Source organism: Monosiga brevicollis, genomic scaffold (genome assembly GCF_000002865.3).
Source record: "Monosiga brevicollis MX1 MONBRscaffold_41 genomic scaffold, whole genome shotgun sequence".
NCBI lineage: Eukaryota > Choanoflagellata > Craspedida > Salpingoecidae > Monosiga > Monosiga brevicollis.
The window spans coordinates 173,413-197,841 of record NW_001865078.1 but is presented as its reverse complement, the minus strand read 5'-3'; the positions used below and the strand labels follow the sequence as shown (position 1 = coordinate 197,841).

At 54.3% G+C, this 24,429-nt stretch overlaps 9 protein-coding genes across 9 annotated transcripts in view; 7 read left to right on the top strand and 2 right to left on the bottom strand.

Moving 5' to 3' along the window:
* Positions 1–4,720: 4,720 nt before the first annotated feature.
* MONBRDRAFT_39174 (uncharacterized protein) lies at positions 4,721–9,636 on the top strand (the record flags this gene model as incomplete). Its single annotated transcript, XM_001750456.1, has 9 exons — positions 4,721–4,840; positions 4,952–5,050; positions 5,392–5,490; positions 6,087–6,260; positions 6,369–8,402; positions 8,487–8,654; positions 8,720–9,091; positions 9,157–9,320; positions 9,420–9,636. The coding sequence occupies 9 exons, from the start codon at positions 4,721–4,723 to the stop codon at positions 9,574–9,576; spliced, it is 3,387 nt and encodes a 1,128-aa protein (XP_001750508.1). The 3' UTR covers positions 9,577–9,636.
* An 80-nt stretch (positions 9,637–9,716) lies between these two features.
* MONBRDRAFT_34586 (uncharacterized protein) lies at positions 9,717–12,386 on the top strand. Its single transcript, XM_001750455.1, has 11 exons — positions 9,717–9,756; positions 10,188–10,339; positions 10,444–10,537; positions 10,624–10,739; positions 10,826–10,931; positions 11,037–11,165; positions 11,258–11,325; positions 11,454–11,613; positions 11,731–11,804; positions 11,913–11,988; positions 12,076–12,386. The coding sequence occupies exons 2-11, from the start codon at positions 10,218–10,220 to the stop codon at positions 12,142–12,144; spliced, it is 1,014 nt and encodes a 337-aa protein (XP_001750507.1). The 5' UTR covers positions 9,717–9,756; positions 10,188–10,217; the 3' UTR covers positions 12,145–12,386.
* Positions 12,387–12,564: 178 nt separating this feature from the next.
* On the top strand, positions 12,565–14,513 carry MONBRDRAFT_34585 (uncharacterized protein; the record flags this gene model as incomplete). Its single annotated transcript, XM_001750454.1, has 9 exons — positions 12,565–12,735; positions 12,828–12,972; positions 13,048–13,149; positions 13,248–13,315; positions 13,418–13,512; positions 13,601–13,779; positions 13,878–13,990; positions 14,082–14,184; positions 14,277–14,513. The coding sequence occupies exons 1-9, from the start codon at positions 12,566–12,568 to the stop codon at positions 14,511–14,513; spliced, it is 1,212 nt and encodes a 403-aa protein (XP_001750506.1). The 5' UTR covers position 12,565.
* Positions 14,514–15,467: 954 nt separating this feature from the next.
* MONBRDRAFT_29983 (uncharacterized protein) lies at positions 15,468–16,232 on the top strand (the record flags this gene model as incomplete). The annotated part of the gene is made up of 1 exon (XM_001750453.1): positions 15,468–16,232. The coding sequence occupies one exon, from the start codon at positions 15,468–15,470 to the stop codon at positions 16,230–16,232; it is 765 nt and encodes a 254-aa protein (XP_001750505.1).
* Positions 16,233–16,460: 228 nt separating this feature from the next.
* Positions 16,461–18,713, bottom strand: MONBRDRAFT_39173 (uncharacterized protein). Its single transcript, XM_001750415.1, has 7 exons — positions 18,680–18,713; positions 18,467–18,531; positions 18,157–18,371; positions 17,974–18,066; positions 17,599–17,774; positions 16,669–16,751; positions 16,461–16,577 (listed from the first exon to the last, which is right to left on the bottom strand). The coding sequence occupies exons 1-7, from the start codon at positions 18,704–18,706 to the stop codon at positions 16,511–16,513; spliced, it is 726 nt and encodes a 241-aa protein (XP_001750467.1). The 5' UTR covers positions 18,707–18,713; the 3' UTR covers positions 16,461–16,510.
* A 954-nt stretch (positions 18,714–19,667) lies between these two features.
* MONBRDRAFT_29981 (uncharacterized protein) lies at positions 19,668–20,810 on the top strand (the record flags this gene model as incomplete). The annotated part of the gene is made up of 2 exons (XM_001750452.1): positions 19,668–20,394; positions 20,491–20,810. The coding sequence occupies 2 exons, from the start codon at positions 19,668–19,670 to the stop codon at positions 20,808–20,810; spliced, it is 1,047 nt and encodes a 348-aa protein (XP_001750504.1).
* Positions 20,811–21,400: 590 nt separating this feature from the next.
* MONBRDRAFT_12569 (uncharacterized protein) lies at positions 21,401–21,889 on the top strand (the record flags this gene model as incomplete). The annotated part of the gene is made up of 1 exon (XM_001750451.1): positions 21,401–21,889. The coding sequence occupies one exon, from the start codon at positions 21,401–21,403 to the stop codon at positions 21,887–21,889; it is 489 nt and encodes a 162-aa protein (XP_001750503.1).
* Positions 21,890–22,279: 390 nt separating this feature from the next.
* On the bottom strand, positions 22,280–23,331 carry MONBRDRAFT_29980 (uncharacterized protein; the record flags this gene model as incomplete). The annotated part of the gene is made up of 6 exons (XM_001750414.1): positions 22,280–22,370; positions 22,471–22,574; positions 22,672–22,778; positions 22,857–23,012; positions 23,144–23,213; positions 23,308–23,331. The coding sequence occupies 6 exons, from the start codon at positions 23,329–23,331 to the stop codon at positions 22,280–22,282; spliced, it is 552 nt and encodes a 183-aa protein (XP_001750466.1).
* Positions 23,332–23,721: 390 nt separating this feature from the next.
* The window catches only part of MONBRDRAFT_34582 (uncharacterized protein), a gene marked incomplete at its 5' end in the record, with an annotated part of 7,795 nt that continues 7,087 nt past the window's right edge, over positions 23,722–24,429 (top strand). Inside the window, 2 exons of the mRNA XM_001750450.1 lie at positions 23,722–23,970; positions 24,133–24,330. Of these exons, the coding sequence (XP_001750502.1) occupies positions 23,722–23,970; positions 24,133–24,330 (447 nt within the window). The remainder of the gene's footprint in view (positions 23,971–24,132; positions 24,331–24,429) is intronic.

Here is a 24,429-nt window from a genome sequence, read left to right as displayed (position 1 = left end):
AAACAGATCATATCCTCAAAGGTTATGGGCCTCGATGGACGCATGCTGACAATTCGTCTCGATCTGTGTTGCGGCTTCTAGCTCGCTGTGGTTGCGCTGCACCAGCTGGAGCTGTGAGAGCTGAGCTCGCCTGGAGTGCCTGTGTCACTCGGCTGGAGCTGTACAAAGCCTGAGCTCACTGTGGATGCCTGTGTCGTCCGGTTGGAGCTGTGCGGAAAATTTTTGAGCTCGCCTTGGTGCTTGTGTCGCCTGGCTGGAGCTGTGTACTTGGTGCCTGTGACACCTTACCGAGAACAAGGAGATTTCATTCGTCGTAACCAAGGGTTGGATTTTGCCGTGTGAGGAACAACAAGAAGCTGAGGCAGCCTACTACGCCTCTCAATCTCACCGTGGACGTGGTTCTGGCCAAAGGTATCCTGACCAAGGCAATTATGGTCGTGGCCGGGGGCGCCGTGGTGTGCGCCGCGGCAAGCAGCATTCCAAGGAACAACAAGATGAATTTCATCGTTTTGACGGCAACTGTCATTATTGCAAGGGCTATGGCCACAAGCAAGCTGACTGCAAGAAGAAGAAAAACGACGTCAAGAAGAACCAGAAGAATGGGCCGCCTGGTGCCTATGCGCACGTGAGCGTTGTCACGGTGCAGGAGGAGGCACATGCAAGCATTCCAGTAGGTCAAGACATGGCCATTGTGGACACAGGAGCAAGCAGCCATTTTCTGAACAATGCCAAACTTTTCGAAAGCATGGAGATCCACAAGGTCCCGATTGATGCTGGAGGACGCATGGTGGTATCTCAAGCCATTGGTACGGCTCGTATGCTGGTGACGGATGAAGATGGAGTGATGCAGCAGATCGTGCTGCGTGATGCCTGCTACGTGCCTGATTTTTCCCGCAACCTCATTTCGACGAGTCAACTGGGCAAGACCGGCGTGGACGTGACCATGCCAAGCTATGATACCATTGTCATGAAGCAGGACAACGTGGTGTGGAAGGCTCAGTACAAGATGCACGGACTGCCACTCTACACATTTGACATTGACGTCGTACGAGATATGTCCTATGACACCATTGTTGACATGCACCGACGCCTAGGACACCCACCCGCAGCAGCAACGCGCAAGATGTTGAAGGACAAGGAGGTCGACTTGACGCAGTTGGAGAACAAGCTAGACAGCTGCGAGGAATGTCATCTTCACAAGGCCAAGCTCGCCTCCATTCCCAAGAAAGCTGAACCGAGGGCACCTCGTCGCCCGGGAGATTTGATGGTCTCGGACATGTTTGGCCCCATTTCGCCCCCATCATTGCGTGGCGACAAGTACATCATTGCATACAAGGACATTGCCACTGGTTACCTGTTCTTGGACCCGGTCAAGAGCAAAGACGAGCTGCTGGTGAGCTTTCAGCGTATGTTGCGCGATTCAAGCATTCCCGTCAAGGTCAATGAGCGCGATATTGCCCGGCAGACTATCTTTCAGAGTGACAACGATGGACCGTATCGCAGCACTGCCTTCCGAACCAAGCTCAAGGAGCTCGGTATTACGTGGCGCTGCTCGCCACCTCGCACACCGCAGATGAATGGTGCGATTGAGAACACGTTTCGTGAAATTCGAGACATGGTTGGTGTACTGCTGGAGGACAGCAAGCTATCCCGTGGCTTTTGGGCGTATGCAGCCAAGCACGCTGAATATTTGATCAACATCAAGGTCAAGGAGGTTCTCAACGACATGTCGGCCTACCAGCTTTTGCATGGCCGCAACCCACATACACTCCTGGACCTGCATGATTTTGGTGCAGATGCGTACGTCTGTGACAAGGACCACCGCGACTTCAAGTTTGGCCGCAAGGCGCGCAAGGGCATTTACGTGGGATATTCCCCTGCCAAGCTCTCGCACAAGGTGTACATGCTGGATACCAAGAAGATGATTGAGACCGTGCACTTGAAGCTGACGCCCCACTCTCGTGATGAGGGGGAGAATGTGACGTTGCCATCACTCGACTCGCTGCAGCCATGGCGCAGTGCGGATTACACTCATGCAAGTGCTGACCTGGAGACCACAGAGGCTATGGTACCAATGATGTTTGATGACCCAGAACCGGTGCCAGGATCACCAACAGCAACATCAAGTCCAGATGCAACACCATTTGCCTCACCAACAAATCATTCCTTGCCCAGCAGTCCTGAAGCAGACGACGGTATTGGAGCCCGCCTAGCAGCACGCCGAAGCGCCGGCAATGGCCGAAACAAGAGCAAGTATGATCGCCTGAATGAAACCGAACTAGGCCACTTTGCCAACCGGTGCTCGACTGCAAAACTACCACAGAGCGTGGCAGACGCTCTCACTCGCCCAGATGCTTCCGCCTGGCAACGTGCCTTGGACAATGAGATGGCATCTTTTCAAGAACACCAGGTCCTGATTGGCCTGGACCACAAGCCCAATGCGGATGTGCTTGATCTTTGTGTGGTATTCGACATCAAGCAAGATGGCCGGTACAAGGCCCGCATTGTCGCCAAGGGCTTCAAGCAACGTGAAGGCATCAATTACGATGAGACGTACTCGCCAACGGTGAACATGACCACCATCTGCCTGTTGATGGCACTTGCAACGCATCAGCATTACCACGTGCACCAAGTGGATGTGAAGACGGCTTTTCTTCACGCCCCTCTCGAAGAAGACATTTATGTACGTGTACCACGTGGTCTTGAAGCTGGACTTGGGGGTTGTGAGTATGCAAAGCTCAACAAGGCAGTCTATGGCCTGAAGCAAGCCTCGCGAGCATGGTACCTTGAACTCGACAAGTATTTTCGAACTGGGCTGCACTGCCGCCGACTCCGACAGGATGAATGTGTTTACGTCTACACGGCAGGCATCGACACGCTATGGGCATTGGCCTATGTTGACGACATCGTGCTCGTGGGCAGCTCTGAGCGCATCATTGCCGACTTCAAGCAGAAGCTCTTGCACAAGTTTGAGACTAAAGACTTTGGACAGATCAAGAACTTTCTGAACATGGAGTTTACCATTTCGAAGGACTCCATCGTGATCAAGCAGACTGCATACATCGAAAGCATTCTCAAGGAGTTCAACATGGCTTCATCCAAGCCAACAGCGACACCGTGGCCTGCTGGACTCAAGCTCGAGCGAATCGATTCCCGAGATGAGTCATTTCCCTTTCGCAAGCTGACAGGCAAGCTCAATTACCTGGCTACTCACACTCGACCAGACATTGCTGCCACAGTTAGCTTCCTGAGTGCTCACAATCAGGGGTTTGATGAGACTCACTGGCAAGCTGCCAAGCGCCTGCTACGAGATTGCAGCTGGATACGTACGTTGATGCAAGCTTTGCTCAAGAGCATGACAAGAAATCACGTGAAGGTTGCGTTATTTTCTTGTGCAACGGACCAGTATACTGGCGTTCCAAGCGACAGACGACTACAGCAGCATCAACTGCAGAAGCTGAGTATATGGCTGCACACAGTGGTGCTATCAAGAGCCTGATCCTGCATGAACTGATGGACGAGTTGTTGGATCTCTCACCCGACTTGAAACCACTCATCTATTGCGACAACCAACCTGCCATCGCCAACGTGATCAATGGCAATGCACAGCGTGGACAACATCACATGTTGATCAAATTTTACGCGTTACGTGAGATGTACGAGCGACAGCAATTGGACATTGTGTATTGTCCTACTGATGAGATGATAGCTGATCTGCTGACGAAGCCGCTTCCAAGAGATGCTCATGAACGTCATACAAGCAAGCTATGCTTCTCTGCTTGAGGGGGAGTATTGGACTACAAGCATAGACGTATGTCCAGAAGCTGCTGGAACACTCTGGAAGATACCAGTCCAGGATGATGTCTGATGATTCTTGACGGCGCTCGTCAAGGAAGCCTGTAGAACATTGTGATTGTTCCTGCCACCGAGATATAAGTACGGTTCTGTAGACCAGAAGTGGCATTTTACTTTGTACCTTTCCCGTTTCAATTTCCTCTGTTTGCTTTGTGAATTGACCACAAACAGATCACATCCTAAAAAGCGCGATCTCTCCTTTCTCACTGGTTCGTGACAGAGATGGCAGCAGTTTCGCAACCACTTTTACTCTTACACACTTACACACTTCGGCATTTGCTTGCGTGATTGCAAAATAAAAAAAGGAAAAAAAGGTGAAAACTTTTGCTTTATTTTTTTGTGCGTTTGACTTGCAGTCCGCGTCACTTTCCGCACTTCGCCATTTGCTTGCGTGATTGAACAAAATAAAAAAAGGTTGCAACCGTTTGCATTTTCTTCTTCTTCTTGTTTGGCATTTGCTCTTCTTCCTACTTCCCCTCTTTGGCATCGGTATCGACATCGACATTGGCATCAGCGGAGCTGTTTGAGGCGTCTTTTTTGTGTGGTGACTGATTGCTTGTGCTCCGATGGGGCCTTGCGGCAACGCCGGAACTTTTTGGTTGAGAGCATCACTGCGATTTTGGTGAGGCCATCGATCTCGCCTGCGCCTGGGCAACCAAGTACACCGGTTCTCGCAACTGTCACCCACAACTCTTGACAGAGGTGAGTCGTTTGGCGCATCAGGCAGGGAAGAGCAAAGGCCCGCCGACTGGCTGCCGCTTTGGGAACTGCGCGCGCACGTCGCACCCCAGTCCGAATTTTGGGTTTTGAAACTTGGAGGGGGTTCATGAGATTGGTGGTGGAAAACGAAAGAGATACCGTGACCATGGGTGATGGAAAGCAGCTGTTCGATGCGTGTCGTTCATCAAATCCACAAGAGGCGCTGCAGCTGGTGAGCAGTTGGGACCAACAACGTATTCGAGATGCTGCCCAAAAAAGAAGTGAGGTACGTATGCTGTTTGTATTATGTAGTGTGATCTTGGTTACACTTTTAATTATTTACTGTATGTGGTGACGTTATGGTATAACATGGGACATATACTGCATCATCCCACAGGGTGGCTATACACCACTGCACTGGGCCTGCTATTGGGGTCATGACAACGTGGTGGAGATGCTGTTAAAGCACGGTGCTGATGCTAAAGCCAAGAACGACGTCAGTACAGTACCTCCCTCTTCCCCCCTTTACCCCCTTATGATGGTGCACCTGTACCCCATGATGATGATGATGCTGTACCTGTACGTCATGCTGATGCATCATCCCACAGGATGACAAAACACCACTGTACAGGGCCTGCGAAAACGGTCATGTCGAGGTGGTGGAGATGCTGTTAAAGCACGGTGCTGATACTAAAGCCAAGAACGACGTCAGTACAGTACCTCCCTCTTCCCCCCTTTACCCCCTTATGATGGTGCACCTGTACCCCATGATGATGATGATGATGATGATGATGCTGATGCTGTACCTGTACGTCATGCTGATGCATCATCCCACAGAGTGGCTGGACACCACTGCACTTGGCCTGCGCTTACGGTCATGTCAAGGTGGTGGAGATGCTGTTGAAGCACGGTGCTGATGCTAATGCCAAGAACAAGGTCAGTACAGTATCTCCCTCTCCCCCCCTTTACCCCTCTGGCTGCTGCTCCTGCTCCCGCTGCCCCGTCGCCTTTGCCCCCGTCCCTCCTCTCCTCTACACCCTGCCCACCCGTGCGCGTCCGTTCTCCCCCCTGGCTCCTTTTCTTCTTTCCCGCTATCCCTCTTCTTCCCCCTGCTTTGCGTCCGCGCTTTGCCGGTGCTCCCTGCGCCCCGCCCTGCTCCCTGCTGGTGTCTTCCGCCTGCCGTCCTCGCTCTGCCTTTTTCTGATCCATCCGGGCACCACTCCACCCCCCTTTCCATCATGTCTCTGCCTCCCTCGCTCGCCCAAGCGGCTTTCGGTGGCCGTGCCTTCACGTTTGCCCCCGGCACACGCGCCGTTGCCTTTTTTTCTTTTTTCTTTTTTTTTTCCTTCTCCAAACGCGTCTCCTTTCGGACCCCCTGCCCGCACCATTTTCACACCACTCGCGCGTCTGGCGTCTTTAGCACACATTAAAACATTGTTACCTCGCCTTTGTTATTAGAAAGCAAATGCACGTCGCCCAACTCAGCCCTCGCGTCGCTGCCCACCTCACACGCTCCAATCACATGTTCTCAGGGTGGTCGAACGCCCCTCGAATGCGGACGTCACAATGGACATGGCGACAAGCTGGAGCCCGTGTTTGCTGCCCACGAGACTCGCCTATCGCAATCACCCGCGCCCCTCGCTCCGCCCACGCCGGCACCGCCTTCTGCCTGGCTGCCGCCTCTGCCCCCCACCCCCACCCTCGAGGTGAGCCTGCTCCCCCTATCATGTTTTCCCCGATGCATTTACTACCCCAATCCCCACGGCCTCATTCAACCTGATCACGACCGATGGCACCACACAACCCTGATTTAGACCACGGCCTCTGTTGTGGTGGCGGTGGATACCTGGCTCAGGCCCCTCTTGCCGGAGCGCACCACCAGCCATCCCCTCCCCCACCTCGATGCCTTTATCAGCGGTGCCGCCAAACAAAACCCCAATCTTGCAACGGCAGTTGCGGACATCCAGAGGACCATCGATAAAGCGCCACCAGAGTTTCCTGCCATGGACTGGGCTGCCTTCCAGGCGACCACCACCCAGGCCCTCGGCGCGCTCGACCAGGCACTGGCAGCGCCCGAAGCGTTGAACAACCGCTTGGGTCAATTGGACCCCAACACTGACAACCTAGAATCAGTACTGCAAGCGCTGCACAATGCCGCTGCTGGTTTTGAGCTACAGCCAGTGCTTCTCGAGCTTCAGACCGTGCTGGCAGCGTGCCCCGCTCCACCCACCACGCTGACAATGGCACCCGAAACGCCGCCCGCCAACCTCGGTGCAGCCCTGGATAAAGTCGCCATGCTACGCGACGTGGAAACCAACCGCATAGAACTGTTCACCAACGCCAACAGCAACCTCCAGCAGCTGGCGAAGGCGCTGATTACTGCCCTGCGTGCTGTGGCAAGAGCGGGAACCACTGACACGGACCATCGCGTCGATACACTCGAGCAGAGTGCGCAAGGCTTGGATTTGAGTGCACCACCTCCAGCCGAGGCATTGCCCGAGGCCTGGGAGGAGTTGTGCCAAGCCCACGAAAAGCTGAGCTTGCCCGAGCAGAACGGCCTGGAGCAGCTGATAACCTGGAGAGCAGAGCATGACTATGGACATCAAGACTGGTATCTGGCGTTTGCGCTTCACGAGGCGCAAGCCCTGGTGCAGCAGTTGCAAGACATGATCGACTGGCAGACCACGACGCTGTCCGTGCTAACTTCGTGCCAAAGCTATGCCGATGGCATCACGCAGAGCCGCACGGATCAAGTCGTATCCATCCACGAGAAAGTGGCCGAGCTGCAGAACAACATCCAGGCAACCACGGCATTCTTGCCCTTGGCTCCCGAAGAGATGCGAGCTGGCCTCGAGGCTCGATTACAAACTATGAAGGAGCGTTTGGTCATTTTGCAGCGACAACTATCGGATCAAACACAGGTAGACCAGGTGGCGGCACTGGCAGAGCTGCTACACCAACACTTCCCAGCTCTTCTGGTCTTTTTGTACCCTGACCAGAGCGCGCTGGGAGCGCGGCTCCGCACAGTGCTTGGCCCCGACCTTCCAGCCAGCCTCATCTTGGAGGCCATGACCGAAGTAGACCAGGGTTTGACGCTCTCCAGCCTGGGCCAACTGTCTCTCCAATACAACCAGAATCACAAGGTGTACAAAGCCCGCGCAACGCTGCCGAATCTTTCTGAGCAAGATTTGGCTGTGAAAGAGTATGCACTTGCCGAGCAACACAAGCAGGACCAATGCCGGACATTTCTCCGCGAACTCCGCGCCATGCGTCAGCTTGAGCACCCATACATCGTCCCAGTCCTCGGCGCGCTTGTGGATGTGCGAGATGGCCACCCAAGCGCATACCTGGTACAGCCATGGTGTACACAGGGGGATCTGCAGCAGTGGCTCGGTAGGGCGCGCCATCTGGCCACCTCGACCGTGGTTGCAGGACTCATGACGCAGCTGCGCATGGCCCTGGCGTTTATGCACAGCAAGGGCCTGGTACACCGAGATGTCAAGCTGAGCAATGTCATGTTAGACGGCGAGGAGGACCAGCCCGTCGTGCGGCTGGGTGATTTTGACATTGCCAAGGCCGCCGCTGAAGCCACCATGCTACCATTCACGGCTACTGCCCTGTCTGGCACGGCGGGCTACGTCGCTCCAGAGGTGCTTTTTGGCCGTGGTCGTGTGGGGGCGCGTCCGGCACAGGATGCCTTTGCCTTTGGCTGCGTTCTCTACAACACATACATGTTCCCGCGAACGGTGCCGCCGGCTCGGTCGCAGACCGATGAGGTTGTGGATCAATGCAGATGGAGCATGCATCTGGAAGATCTCAACTGCGCCTTCCCTCAGTTGGCTACCGAGGTCAGCGAATTGCAAAATCTCTTGTTTGGCAACTGGCCACCGCGCGTCCTATTTGATTGAAACTCACCTTGGCTTCTGATGCAGATGTGCGACTCGACGAGCCAGCTGTACAAGGAAACGCGAGCTTTGCTTGCAACAGATCAGAAGCAAAGGCCGAATCTACTTAGCGCCGGGCAAATTCTACAGCAACCTGCTGCCCAAGTCGGGCCAGCCATTGACGTTTTGCGCGACGCGCCCGAGCTTATTCCAGAGGTGCGTTTTACGACGATTTGATGCTCTTTTACAGGTCGTCTGATTTGAATTTATTGTGTGCATAGGTGGCTGAGCTGCTCTGTCAATTGAGCCCTGATGGGCGGGGACTAGCCAACATTGTCGTACAACGAGTAGAGCGCGTTCAAAACCCCGTGTTGTGGGAGCGCTACAGTGCAAAGCGGCGGGAGATGTTGCATCGCATCGACAACAACAATCACGTTGCACAACTCCGTACAGATGATGTGGATGCACTACCAGGTCAACCAGTCTTGCATTGGGACTCGCCATGCCAAGAGCGGTTGCTGCTTCACGGCATAAGTGCCGATCGCGCGCTATGCGATAAGGTTGCGCGGTTGGGTTTTGACAAGCGCTTTAGTGGAAGCAACGCTGGTCATCGATTTGGTTTCGGTGTATACTTGACTGATAACCCTGCAGAGGTTCGTTGTCATTTCACTTTCACCATGGCGTATGAAACTCGACCTCTCATATTCGTGTTTGACAGAGTCATCGATTTGCAATGCCGTGCTCGGAGGACAACGAGCATGTGTTGATTATCACGCGCGCACTTCTGGGGCAAACCTACGTCCTCGATCAAGGGGAAATCAAGCTTGATCGCAGCTCGTGGTTAGCTCCACCCTTGCTGCAAAGCGCACCCAGCAATGAGCGGTTGGTTGTTCGGCAATCGGCATGCTTGAACTTGTCTTGCTCTGCGCTATTTTCTCACGTTTTCGGTTGTTTGGTTTATCACCCACACCGGCAAAGCAGATATGACTCGGTGCTTGCGACGCCAGCTTGTGAGCATCATGAAGTTATTGTTTTCGAAACCGAACAGCTGTATCCTGAGCTCTTTGTTCACTACAAGTTGGAAGACAGGACTGATACCAGCGCCAAGCACGCAAAGCGTTTTGTTCAGCCTCTTTAGCGCATTTAATTCGGCTCACAAAGTCAAACACGCCCGTTTCCAATTGACTCTCTCGAGCAGAGCCTGCACCAACAAGTTAATGCAAAGAATCACCACCGAACAACAAAAAAGGTCTTTGGTTTCATTTTAGAGGGTGGAAGGCTTTAATTTTCGGATGATTCTTATTACCGTCATCTGCCAGTGAGTGTGAGTGTGTGTGTGTGTGTGTGTGTGTGTGTGTGTGTGTGTGTGTGTGTGTGTACGTGTGTGTGTGTGTGTGTGTGTGTGAAATGGCAGCGGGTCGTGCTGCAGCTGGATCGAATCGATTCTGACGGCACAGTGGCATACGAGTGCGCACGTGTGTGGCTGTATCCGTCTGTCTCCGTGTGTGTGTTGGTGCCTGTGTGTTGGTAGTTTGAGTCTTCTTTCTTTTTGGTTGTGCTGGCCTCGGACGACGAGCGCGGGGATGGCTATTGCATGCGGGTTGCGCTGCATCGTGCGCGCCTGACCCGGATGCGTATTTGCGTCGATGGCGCCTCGCTTTTATTCTGCCCGCGCTTGTAGTTGATATCATGCTGTGTTCTTCCTGATCATCTCAAGACCCACCTCACCTTGACTGCCGCCCCTTCCAGCTTTGACTCTGACAAAACTAGTCACCCAGCATGGCTGGAGCCGACATGGCGGCCCCTTCCCCGGCCACCGAGCCCAAGCCCGGACCAGCAGCTGGAAAGATTCCACCCGTTCAGCCCGCAGTCATTGAATGGCACCATCTGGACAAGACCAGGTTGGTGTCACCCTGGCCCCAAAGACCCCGACCCGCACATGCTCGTCGAGTTGCCTTGGCATACCCTTGACATATGATGTATGCTCATGTATGGCCGTGAGTAGGTTCTACATCTTGGCTCCCCTGGGCGGCCTTTCCACGCGCATTGTGCTCTACCCTACGCAACTCATCAAGACTCGTCTGCAAGTACAAACCAAGGTGAGGCAGATCACAATGTACCCAAGCAAGCCATGCCTGCCTCTGCCTTTGATGTAGCTCACGTGCCTGGCGCCGACGTGTTGCAGAGGGCCTTGTACAATGGCATGGTCGATGCAGCTCGAAAGATCATCCGTCATGAAGGCTTTTTTGCTCTCTACAAGGGCTTTGTACCAAACCTTGTGGGCCTGGCAGGTGGCCAATTGTACGTCCATCAGGGTCTTGCCTCGCTCGCCAACTGTTTCTTTAAGGCCGTTTCTCTGCTCACCCAAGCCCCTCTCGACCGGACAGATACATTTCCCTGTACGAGTCTATCAAAGTCAAGCTGCAACCCACCGTGCCCAGTGAGGTGACGCGCAACCTTCTCGGTGGCTTTTTGGCCTCGACCGTCGCCCAGGTCTGCCAATCACCGCCGAGTCAGAGTACCCGCCCTCTTTTATTGTAATCTTTTTGGTCGTTTCTTTCTTTGCTTCACTGTACGATCATGGGCTGCGTGATTTAGACCATTGTGGTACCCGTCAACGTTGTGTCACAACGCATGATGGTCCACGGCCAAAACGTTGACCCCAATGTTGCCCGCATCCCCCGCCTCAAGGCGATACCCCTCATTCGCTCCATTTTCAAAGTGGAGGTGAGTCCTTCTGCCTCGCCTGTCGACGTGTGTTCGCTTCGTGCCAAACTCTACGACAAAGCACGTTTTACTGATTCCTGTAATGTCCCCAGGGTCTTCGTGGCTTTTTCACGGGCTACTGGGCTTCCGTGGCCGCCTTTGCCCCCTCCAGTGCCATCTGGTGCGCTCTTGGGCCGTCGTCGAGCCCGTCCTGCAGCTCTGCACTGGACCTTCTTTGTATTTTACGTCGTAGCCCTTGGACTGGAATCTCATCTGCTTTCGTATCACCGTGCTGTCCGTTTTTCACAGGTGGGCAAGCTACGGTGCTGTGCGCCGTTGGCAGCAGGGATATGATGTTGTGAAACAAGGCGGCAATACCATGCTGCTTCAATCGCTGGGCGGCTCCTCCGCCGGCGTCATTACAGCAGTAGTCACCAACCCGCTTGATGTTGTGCGCGCCCGACTGCAAGTGCGTGCCGACGCTTGATCTCGTCGCCGTAGATTGCAACCCTGGTTTGTTCGTCCTCGCCGTCTCACGCTCGTACTTTTTTTTTTTTTTTTTTTTTTTTTTTTTATCTCTTGCAAGGTGGGTGCTCGAGCCGGTGACGGCCAGACCTTTTCCTCCATCCTCAAGGAGCTTATGAAGGAAGAAGGCATACGGTACGTCGTAGCGGCTGCTTTGGCCGCTGAGCCATGACTCGCACCTGCAATTTATAAGTTGTTGCTGTGGTTTTCGGTCATCATTGTTCTTCGCCATTCCCAATTCAGGGGTCTTTACAAGGGCGTGACTGCGCGAATGGTATACATGGGCTGCAACTCGTTCTTTTTGATCGCGGCCTACGAGGTACTGTCTTGCCATCGTTTGTCATGTTCTGGACTTGAACATGAGCGCGAGGGCGCCGTCTCACGCATGGGCCGTTCATTGACGTAGACTGTCAAGCGTTTGAGCTTAAAAGCAGATGCACATCTTCTCGATGCCGCCAGCGATGGTACCAACTAACTGCCAAGATCAGCCCGGCGAGACCAGGCCCTCACTTGAATCATCTGCCAAGCACGGCCGCCAAATAGCCACAGAAAGAATCATGAAGAAACAAACACTTATTAGATACCCCCAGTTTACCGCTTGCAGTCCAAGCTTAGGTCGGCGAGTGGAGCCGGGCCAATCCGTGTGTCCTCCCGACTCTGCTCGACCCTTGCAGACCCCGGGTCATTGTACATGACCCCACCAATGCAATCCCCAAAACTATGCTCCCTCCCCCTGACTTCCCTGACGCATAACAAAACACACTGACAATTTCTCTCTCTCTCTCTCTCTCTCTCTCTCTCTCTCTCTCTCTCTCTCTCTCTCTCTCTCTCTCTCTCTCTCTCTCTTGAAAAGTGTTTACTTTTTCAATTTTTTCATAACGTTCAGCAAGAAGGAAATGGCAGTGTGGCAGTCACAGATGACAGCCGGGGGGCTGGTGGTGGTGTTGCTACTGGTCACGCCTGCGTTCAGCCTGGATAATGGACTCGGATTGACCCCGCCCATGGGGTTTAATCCCTGGAATTGCTACGGCATTGAGTCTACCGGCCTGCCCAAGCTGCCGGGCTCGTACGTACTTGACCCCTGGCTCGAGTCGTGAGGAGAACGTTCTTGTCTCTCGCTGACCGCAGGCGTGTCTGATGTGCGATCGATGGGGATAGGAAGATCGTGGGCTTTAACGAGACAGTGATCAAGGCCGTGGCGGATGCTTTTGTCACTTTGGGCCTGAAGGAAGCTGGCTACGAATACGTCAACCTTGACTGTGGCTATTCCACTGGCTTTCGCGATGCTCAGGGCCAGCTCGTAGTACGGCCAGAGAAACGTGCGATCAGATACCATCGCATCTTGTTGCTTCACTCACAAGGAAGATTTTTCGTGTAGGTCAACACTTCACTCTATCCCTCTGGCCTCAAGGCCCTCGGGGACTACATCCATGATAAGGGCCTCAAGTTTGGCCTCTACAGTGACGCTGGCGCCGTTCAGGTACACAACCTCGAGGCCACCTCTGCTGATCCCGTCAGATCAGATTTCTTCACAACCTGGAACATGCATGTCCATGTGGTTTTATTTTTTTTTACAAGTGCTGCAGCCGCATCTGGCCTGGCGCTAATGATGGATCGCTGGGCCATGAAGCCGCCGATGCCGCCTGGTAAATCTATTCCTCCGTCGCCCTTCGCTTTAAAAGCTCAGTTTGTATTGCCTTTTTTTTTCTTACGCTGCAATGCTGCATGCTGCAAATGCTGGAAAATAGGTTTGCTAGCTTGGGCATTGACTACCTCAAGCACGACAACTGCAATCCGGGCCCTTCCTCGTATCCTGACATGCGTGATGCCCTGAACAAGACAGGTGCGATCAGCTTTGCTCTGCTCCACCTCCAGATATGAATTTCGCCGTCACAAACTCAGGCTCATTTCTGGGCCACCAATCTCCCTAGGCCGTCCCATCTACTACTCCATTCATGGCCCAATTGCCAATGATTCGCTCGCCAACTGCTGGCGCACCACGACTGACATCAACCCCAACTGGGACTCTTTTTACCAACGCGCCCATGAGAACAACCAGTACATTGCCGCAGCCCGACCAGGTGCCTTCAACGATGCTGACATGCTCGAGGTTAGATTTCCACCCACAACGCATCGGCCTGAAGGTTGCTGCGTTCTCACTCGAGCTTTGTGATCCATTTCATTGATCTTGCAATCCATGCGTTCTAGGTGGGCAACGCACCCCTGACCATGGCTGAAAATCGGGCACATTTTTCCTTGTGGTGTCTCATGAAGGCGCCACTTCTCATTGGCACTGATCTGGTTGCCAATCCCCCATCACGGTTTGGCCCATGCTACATGCTTGCGCTCGTAGCTCGCAGACAAGCTGTTGGCATTCTGCCCCTCACTTGTGGTGGCTGCATGATTAAACAGAAGCGTGTTGGAAATCTTGACTAATAAAGATGCCATTGCCATCAACCAAGACCCCCTGGGTCAGCAGGGCCGGTTCCAAAACGCCACAGCTGATGGCTGTGAGGTGAGACTTGCTGCTGCTCCCTGACCACCCCCAAAGAATCCTCCTTTCCCTGCTGGCATGCAAGTGTCTGATGTTAACCGGTGCGTCAACAGGTGTGGTCTGGGGCGCTAGCTGATGGTGACACAGCAGCCATCATACTCAATGTGCAAAACTCCACCGTGACCTGCAATGCCCCCCTGAGCATGATACCCGGGCTCAATCTCACCCAGGACATGAGCGTGCGCGACATTTGGAGTGGCCAAACAGTGTCATTGCCTGCTGGGTCCAAGACGTGGAAAGTGACGCTCGATTCTCATGATGTGGCCTTTCTGCGATTTACCAAGGCTTGAAAAGCATGCGCCCGCGCAGTGCTTCCTGACAGCCTTGACACTGCACGTGCCTTTTAGTCAGCATGGGTATCAATCTCTACTGCCAGGCCTAGGCTGGCAGCCCAATTGAGCACCTTATGTCCAAACCCATGCGGTATAAAGATGAGCTCCCCTACATCCACCACCAATGCGCCGTGAGATTGTGCCCTGGCATTGAGCCAATGATTGGGGTGGTTTTCCGCACCAGGATGCTGAATGCAGCGCAGGTCTGGAAGAGTAGAGTCGCTGGGCGCGGGCTGGCCTTCTGCCGCCGGCGGGACTCGACTGTACACAGCATGCACGGGTTCCTGTAAAGCAACAGCAATGGCGTGAGAGGAGCCACGGCAACAAAGAAAGCAGACTCACAATGCCTACAGCCTTCAAAAAGCGCCGTTTTGACAAAGATACCTGCAGCCACCAAATTTTGCGCCCACTCGTCAACAGATTCCATGCATCGTCATGATAATGCCAAGGCGCGCCGCTGCAGGTAGGACCCCAATAGAATTGGGGTAAGAGCCGTGGGTCGGGAGATGAGGCCCCTGGTGCCCGCGCTTCTGCGTAGGCCCGTGTCAGAAGCGAACGGAGCTCATCCCACACGTGTGCCAACTCGCGAGTCAAAATAATGTTGTCAAATGCGTAGAGGGGTGGGCGTCCTGCGCGGCAGGTGGCATCCAGTTCTGCAATCGCATCTACATCAGCAAAATCAGCCGGCAAGCTGTCCTCATACTGCTGGATATAGTCGGAGACCTCCATTAAGGAAGCCCAGCCTTCTTCAAGGCCAAAAGTGTCACCGTAGGGCACGCTTGACATGCGCACGTCAACATTACCCCAGTGTTGCGTGATGGCACGGGGCGATAGGCTCTGCACCAACGCGACACTGCTCCACCTCACAAACACGGGCTGTCCACGTAGGATGGCGGCTGCCAGCGCCAACGGATGGCCGTCGACATGTGGCAATACTTGACTGCAATTTGCAGCCTCGCCCAGCAGGGAGGTGCCAAAAACCAGACTGGATGGCTTTTGATCCTCATCGAGTGTGGGCGTTACAGACTGCTCATCGAGCACGGCAAGCAGCGCCGCCACGAGCTGGCCATCTCCAGTGCGCTGCGCATCTTGTACGAGTTGGCTTCGAAGATGAGAAGGGATGGGCCCGGTTTGCCAGCCACTTTGGACCAGGATGGTCAGGGTAATTGGCAGATAGAGCTCAAGGATCAGCGACAGCGTGGCTGTGCCGTGTGGGTCCTGCTGCAGGCAGCCAGAGGGCCGACTAAACACAGCCAGGGCAAAGCCTACGGTGGGCACGGCGGCATGAGCGAGCTACCCATAATGAGGGACGCTGGCCCACCATCCAGTATGCATCGGCACAGTGCAGGGGCAAAAAGCGGTCTTGCCTTGCTCGAGTTGGCGGCGTTGGGCAGGCGTCACCGCCAGCGAGACTCCCAGAAAGAGGTGATCTTTGATAGCCAGAGCGCGCAGCTGGTCGATCAGATGCACCAGCTGCCAAACATGCGGTGCATTGCAACAAGATTAATCGACAAGCCCCGCCGGTACAAGCCAGCGCAAGAGGTTCACGAGAAGCAGCTCACGTCGAGGCAGCTGGCCGAGGCGAGCAAGGCGGCAGGGGCTGCGGCGAGGGCCTGGTCCACGGACACGGATATGCTCTTCAACTCGGCTGCTGTCTGCGGCACAGGCAAGCGCTGATCCACCCAGCGCCCAAGCTCGCTTGTGGCTGGGATACGCCGTGTCGCCGGGCCATCACACTCAACCCAACCAGCCAACAACAGCAGCAGCACCAACTGTGCGCCCGCCCGCACAGCCAACGCACCTGCGCCCGCCATTTCTGTGTGTGTGTGTGTGTGTGTGTGTGTTCACTTTATCTGACAAAAAAATGGTGTCAGGCATTTTTTTTATCAAAAAGTCAGAAAAAAAAAAAAAAAAAAGTCAATTTGATCTGGGAGAGGGAAGGACCTGCCGATGAGTTATGACTGGGCCTCGGCGAGGATGGCGGGCACTTCCTCGAGGAGTTGATCAGCTGATTTGGTGAAGCTGTGGTGGCAAGGCTTCATGAGCCGGTTTTCCGGGTCTTGTAGAAAGCGATAACACGGGCCGACATAAAAAAAAAAAAAAAAAAACGTACCGAGCAGCCTTCCAGCTGATGCGCAGCGCCTGAATGACACGACCCATGACTCGACCCTTGGGCACGCCCACCTCCATCAACATCTGCCAACCGACAACATAAGCAGCGAGCTTTTAGTTTTCAGCAGCCAACCTGACAAATCAAAACCACCAACCCGCAATGCGATGTGACACCGCCGGCAGACCTGTCCGTTTATGGGGAAGCTTGGAATGGAAAACGCCACCACATGTCGAGCCCAATCAACATGCTCTTGATATAAGCAAAGGCCTTCTACATGTGCCACTGGTGTGTTGTCCACCAGCAGGTCCTCGGCTGCCTCTAGTGTCAAGTCGGAAGCCCTACAAAGACACGGGGCATGGCCTATCAGCGCACTTGACTAGCATGTGTCGTCACCAGCTGCATCAGGCATACCGGTGATCCAAAATAAACTGAGCATGGCGTTTCTCAGCTAGCGAGAAGCGCCAGCGCGCAAAAAGCGCATTTAGATCGGCAGCCGTGTCCAGGAGCGTGGCCAGCAGCGTCGGCGCATGACGGCAGACCCTGCAGCAGCAGACGGTCAATTTGGATGCGTGAGCCTCGCCTCTATCATAAAAGCCATGCAGGCATGCAGACTGGAAAAGGCGCGCATACGGACCGATGAACCCGTTGCAGCTCCTGTAAATGGGCCTCAGTAACCTGCCACACGTGAAGGCACGTGGAAGTAAAAATGCCATCCTGAGCGAACGTGAACCGAATGTGGTTCAACACGAGTGCTTACCTGTGTCATTCCAATGTGATTGAGAACTTGACAATCCTGCATGGTGCGCAAAAGGTCTGGCGCACGAGTTGTCTAAAAGCAGCCAGGCCGCGTTGGGCACAGCGTTAACTTTGGGGGATGACAACGAGACAAGAAACGTGGCCGTGCTTGTTGTGCCAAGACAAGAGCTGTACCTCGAGAATTTTGGCCAGTTCCATCCAGACGCGCTCGCCAGAAATTTGTTCGAGCCCGGCAGCATTGGCGCGGATGGCCGACAGCTGAGCAGCCTCGTGCTCGTTGTTCAGTGCAATGCGGCCGTGGAAGCGAAAGTAGCGCATAATCCGCAAGTAATCCTCCTTGATTCGCTCATCTGCATCCCCGACAAACCGAATGCTACAGCGTGGCATCGCGCGACGTGATACACCCAAGGTCGAGGATTAGAAAGGGGGTGAACAAGCTTGAGCCAAGGCCCCCCGCCCCACAATCTAAATGGCTTTGGTTCGTCCAGGAGGGAACCAACCGGTGTGCTTCGAGGTCCTGAGCACCGTTAAAGTAGTCGTGGATCTCACCATGCAAGTCCATGAACATGGCATTGATGGTCAAATCGCGCCGTTGGGCGTCAAGGTGCCAGTCGTCCGTGTAAACCACCATGGCACGGCGGCCTGATTCAATGAGCCAAACCAAACCGATCATACCAGTCCGCGTGAGCCGTCGGCTGAAGCAAGAGAAAGAGAGGTATCAAGTCGGCGCACCATCTGTTTGCTCGTCAATACGCAAGGTGGTGATTTCAAAGGGCTCGCCGTCAATGACGGCCGTCACCGTCCCATGCTGAAGACCAGTTTCCACGACGCGAACGTGGGCGGCCAGCAGGATGGCTTTGGATTCCTCGGGTGTGGCGGTTGTGGCCAAATCCAGATCCTTGGGCGAGAGCCCGCGCAAAAGATCACGCACAGCCCCACCTGCCAGTCTGATCATGATGGCGAGTTGCGGTTAAAGCCACATGGAGCAAACATGACGAGCTGCTACGATGGCAGAGGCAACCGGTTCAAAATCTGGCCTTACCGTAAATCGTGGTGGGCTGCTTGAAATAATTGCCCGAGCTGACAGAGACCGGGATTGGATATGATCTAAGGATTTTTGACGAGGCGAAGTGAGGTGCTCGCTGCGAACCACTCGCAGCCGTTGTTGTGCGACATGTGGCAGAGACGTGGCTCGTCTTGTATCAGTCACTGTCAGACCATGTTTGTGAGCCGCGAGCTGGGACACGCCATGCACCTGTTGCTTGATTGCTTCCGAGGCCATGATGACGGACAAACTGCCAGTGCGCGGCCGCTGAGCATGTGCCGAGGGACGAAAAGTAGCCTTCTGCCGCCCTATCTGCCGAGACCACAAGCGCACGCAACTGGGCAGCTCTTGCCACAGTCGTCTCCACCCCAACATGAGCGCTCTACCCGAGCAACCGCACGCCGCGTTTGATGTCAGTACTTGGGTAACCTGCTCAACCACAACGACGCCAAGTTTGGGTCAGCCGTCAGCCCGCCGCACCCAGGCAGCACAAAGCAGAAGGCATGACCGACGACGACCCCACACCAGCACAATTTGACCCTATTCTCCTTTGCATCGACATCGGCGACAGCGGCAGCAGCAGCACCACGTGCACTCCTGCACTGCCGCCGTCGCCGCCATTTTCCCCTTTGCAACTCTGCCACACCTACGGAACCCACCTCAACACCTTAATAACGTTAAACTACCACACGAGGCGCCACAAACCCTTGAATTGCTCGTGTACTATCTAATATTGAATATGCCTCTCTTTAATTAAAACATTATCACAGTAAGTGCATGTCATTGTGCTTGAAAGGCGTATCATATGGCTATGGCAGGCCATAGAAGCTTTTTTTTTTTTTTCCTGCCACTGGCAGCGTGGGAGAATTTGCCCCGCGACTGGATTTTATTACCCGTACATCTTTAAGCTTTGGCGGTGCCTTTCCTTTCCGTTGCGTCGTGGTGCTCAGGGCATATACACCCCGCCCCCGCCCCCCGACACACACACACACACACACACGAAAAACCGTTTCAGACCGTTTCATTAACTGTTCCATCAAGCGCTATGTTCCGTGCTTTGACTCGAACGCTTGTCGGGCCACGAATTCCGTTGCGGCTTGTGTCCGTGGCGCATCGACGTAATGGCCAACAGACGGTGAAATCCGCTCTTCAGGGGTCTGTCGGAGACCTACAACTTTCCACCGCCCTTGGCCTGCTTATGGCTGGGACGGCTTTTGCGGCAGCCCTGGGCAGCGTCGTGACCAGAGAAACCATTTTGTTAGACACCAAAGCCAACAACGCCACTGCTACTGAAAGTGAGCTGAGCGCTCAGGAGCGGCGCAAGGAGCTGAACTATGAAGACATTGAGGCTCAACGGATGGTTATCTTCGAACACATGCAGAACATGGACAAGGCCAGCCTCGATTTTTCTCTGGTACCCAAGGTGACCAACGTTGTCAACGAGCAATTGCAGGATGCCATCGAAGCCGCTCTTAGCATTGGCACCGTGCCTGTTCGTATCCTTTGCGCGCCACCTGGCTATGGAAAAACATATGCAATGTGCGTCTTGATGAAAAAATTATTAAAGGCGCAAGGCAAGATTGCTGGAGCAGACATCATTTGCGGAAACCAACGCTTTCAGGAGGGTCACGTAGACCTTGACGAGTGGTTGTTGCAACATTTTGGCGTTGGAAAGAAGATGGAATCAATTAGTCTTGAAGAATACTTTGCCAAGCCTCAAGGCGTTGCCGAGAACGATCGCCCCTACTACATCATTTTTGACGAGCTGGACAAGGTTCGGCTTCACCAATACTTTGAAGAGTTTATCCTCAGGCTCAAGGATATTGGCCTGCGCCACAAGAACGTCCGCTTCCTTTTCGTCACGCACGAGCCGCACGCGGCGGAATTGATCCGCCGCATGAACGGCAACGAGAAGATCCGCTTTGGTATGTGAACCGCCTGCGCCGACCAGCTTGCCCCTGGGTCTGACTAATGATTTGCGTCCTTGCCCCCGTCTAATGGCTCGCATTGCGCTGGCGTAGTGTACGAGCAAGTCAATGCTCCAAAGTGGACCCGTGATATGCTTCGCACACACTTTCATGAGCAAACTAATTATTACAAGTGCAATGACATGAAAAAAGCCAGCAACGTGGAGCAGTTTCTTGATATGGCTGAGCGCGCCGGCACACCTGAGTTTGTTCTTGATGTTGTGTCCTCGCACACACAAAAGCACTTGCGCCAAGAGACAGTGCCTTTCAGTTTTGACATGGATTACTGCCGGAAAGCCGCAGACAACGCGGAGCGGGCTTGGACCGAAATTTCTCAGATGAAGACAATGATGCAGGAGCGACCATCTGATTAGACAGACCTTGCGCCCCACCCCCCGTCTCTGTGTGTCTTCCGCGTGGCACTTGCACTCGTGGAAATTGATATTTTTAACACGTAAGTATTTTTGCGCTGTTGGGATCCACCGCAAGGAACGAGGGTGCGTGAGTCTGGCTGCCTCAAAAGGGGCACTGGCCTGAGGTTGTTGCCGCGTCAACTGCTGTCGGGCACAGTGTTGACTTTGGAGGATAGCGAAAGTAGCGCATAATCCGCAAGTAATCCGCCTTAACAATCACCATCAGCCCGCCGCAGCCAGGCAGCACAAAGCAGAAGGCATGACCGACGACGACGACCCCACATTTGCCCCCTATTCTCCTTCAACCCCCTTTGTAACCTTTGTAACTCTGCCACACCTGCGTGACCCACCTCAACTCCTTAATAACGTTAAACTACCACACGAGACGCCATAAGCAAAATCCGTAATGCTCCTTGCGCTGACAATTCACTGTATCTGACATGTTAGTTAAAAGGAGTCATTTTTATATTCACAAGACTCGCAGGGAACTCGGAGAGAGAGAGAGAGAGAGAGAGAGAGGACACGTGTGTGTGTGAGTGTGTGCCGGCGTCATGGCAGAAGACCGTGGAGCGGCGGTGGAGGCGACGACGACGGCGACGACTGATGGGGCTGCATCTTCCGCGGCTGGTGGGGATCGGTGCTGTAAAGTGTGCTTGCAGCACCCTCAAAAGTACAAGTGCCCGCGGTGTCGGCTGCCATATTGCTCGGCTGCGTGCTACAAACGCCACTCGAGCACGCCATGTGAGGTTGTGTCTCGCGTGACGCGCCGACCGCAGCCCGAGGTGCTGCCGCCGCGCCAGCTGGATGAGGACGATGTTTCAGATAGCTTGTCGCCGGCACAACTTGCGGCACTTGCACAGAGTCAAACTGTGCGTGACATGCTTGCCAATCACCATCTTCGCAACCTCTTGGATGAGATCGATGATAGCGCCAACGCGCCCGCCGCTATGAAACGTGCCCGCCATATCCCCCTCTTTACCGAGTTTGCTGATGCCTGCCTCACCGAGCTTGGCATTCACCCAGCCAACGCAAATGCCTGAGCAACCGTCTCGGCATGAAGCCCTTGACAAGGTGAAGCCATTCGGCTAGTTCGTGGACGCTGAGCGCCCAATGAGGCCGTCAAACACACGCGCACTCTATTCATTGCTAGCTCTGTGAGCCATGTTCTGCGTGCAAATGCCTCGTGCAAATGTGCTTGCTTGTGCTGATGTGTAAAAGGTGTCGACGAGGTGCCTGCCCTGTGACATTTGTCTGTTTGTCTGTCAACATGTACGCATGCATCGTCAGGCCTATCTTGTTGTGTCCGAGTTGGGTCAAAGTGTGTTTAGAATCCGCGGTGCCACATCCGCGGGAGCTGAACCACCCGTGTACAATATTTTGATCCTTTAATTGACATGTGCAGTGCTTTATTACAACAACTTGAAACTCAGCTAAGCCAGTAAAGTCATGTCCCGCACAAACTGCACCAAGAGGCGATTGAACTTCTCTGGGCTCTCGACGTAGCACGCGTGAGATCCACCCCTGTAGTATCAGGACAACGCGATTGGTTCAAGTGTCAGCGCGGCTGTCATGGAGTCATACAGGCACATGTGCACAACTCGCTGCGGGCCCATTGACTCACTCAAAGACAATGGTATGATGATTGGGAGTGGTTTCCAGCACGGGAAGCCCTTTCAGACCCATGGCATCCTCGGAACCGTACATCACCAGCGTCGGAATGGAAACCTACGTCCCAATGAGCAGCCCCTTGCTATTCATGAGTGTCCTGCACGCCAACTTCGCGGCAAGCATTTGGCTGCAAGGTGCAATGGCTGGTGCGTACGTGGGCCAATCCCTGGGCATCCACCATATCCAACCCAGCCGGTGCAATGGGAACAAAGCCACTCAAGACGTCCGGGTGGGATAGGACGAGTGGTATGGCATACGTCCCTATGATCAAAAGGGCAGGGACCGCTCAAGTCAGGTGGGTGCACAAATAAGCCCCGACAACAACAACGTGCAACGTACCAGACATGGATGGTGCAACCAGCACGGGATGATCGAGCTCCAAAGCCTCAATGATTGTGTGCAGGAGGGAGCCTCGCATGGGAGCCAGTGGCGCCGTACCAGCTGAGCGCCCGTGACCGGGCAGATCCACGGCATACACATCAAAGCCAGCCCGAGCTGTACACGGAGCGAGACCAGAAGCCCAGTCCAAGGGCCAAATCATATCAATGAGTTGCGGGAGGCGCAGAAGCAAAAGGGGAGGCCTGGCATGTTTAGCCATCGATATTCAACCCAGCACAAAGACGAACCAAGCTCGTCCATGGTTTTCAATTCAACCCATGTGGCACTGGAAAACTTGGCTCCGTGCAGCAGCAGCACCTACAACCACGCGCGCAAGGTGAGCCCTGAGGACGAAAAGAGCAAAAGGACTCTGTGTTCTTGTGATAAGAAGCATGAAGCGACTTGGACGGACCGGAAAATGTGTGGCGCCCGGCATGGTCGCGCGGGCTGTCCGGACAAAAATGCTCGCCGTCTCAGTCTGCGCAACGCGTTTATCCAACTCGCTGTCAGCATCTTTGGCCAGGTCCCGGAGCCAAAGTTCTTGAATCTCGACGCCCTCTACGTCAGGATGTTCAGCTTGATAACGAGCCGCATCGGCTGGATCGGGCACATGCTTCGTGGCACCATCTGCTGCTCGAAGTGTTCCATCAAACCCATGAGCTGGCGATGAGAAGACTGGTGGTGCGGAGCCAATGAACATACGCTTTGATAGTGCTGACCCCTGCTCCATTTGAGGCAGCGAAGCCGTTGTCTGAGGCTTGGACATGAGGACGACAGCTCCGCCCACCAACAAGGCGCCCAGCGCCAGCAACACGATCACATTCTGATGCGGCGGCGGCGGCGGCGTGGTGTGTCACGTCAGCAGGTGGCGACAAGCACGCGAGGCGGCAACAGCTGCAGCCGCAGCCTGATCAACAGGAGATGCAAGCCATCAAGCCCTACGGCAAAGCTCACCTTCCGTGGCGCCTGGGCTTCGCGGCCCTTGGCCGATGCCAGGCGATCCTTCCACGACGCCGACGACGATGCCGCTGCCATTTCGAAGAGAGAGAGAGACAGAGAGAGAGAGACAGAGAGAGTGCGTACGAGCAGATCAAAAATTCAGAGATATGCTTGATCGCCGAGGATTTTCTAGTTGAAAATAGTACCAAGAGCAGAGAAATCGACATCACATGATCAACTCTAAGAGAGAAGAACGCTTTGAAAATGAAGGAAAAACACATCACATCATGATTGTCAGCATCATGGTGACCCGAAAAGTTATCGCACCGTGTGTGTGTGTGTGTGTGTGTGTGTGTGTGTGGCTGGCAATTTGGACGTCACCGTGACGGCTCTGGAGGCGCGCTGTGTGTGTGTGTGTGTCTGTGTGTCTGTGTGTGTGTGTGTGTGTGTGTGTGTGTGTGTGTGTCTGTCTGTCTGTGTGTGTGTGTGTGTGTGTGTGTGTGTGTGAAGATCGGTCGGCCGTGGCTCCTCTCCTCTGCTCTCTCCCCTCCTCCTCTCCCTACTCTCCTTCCTCCCCTCCCCTCTCCTCTCCTCT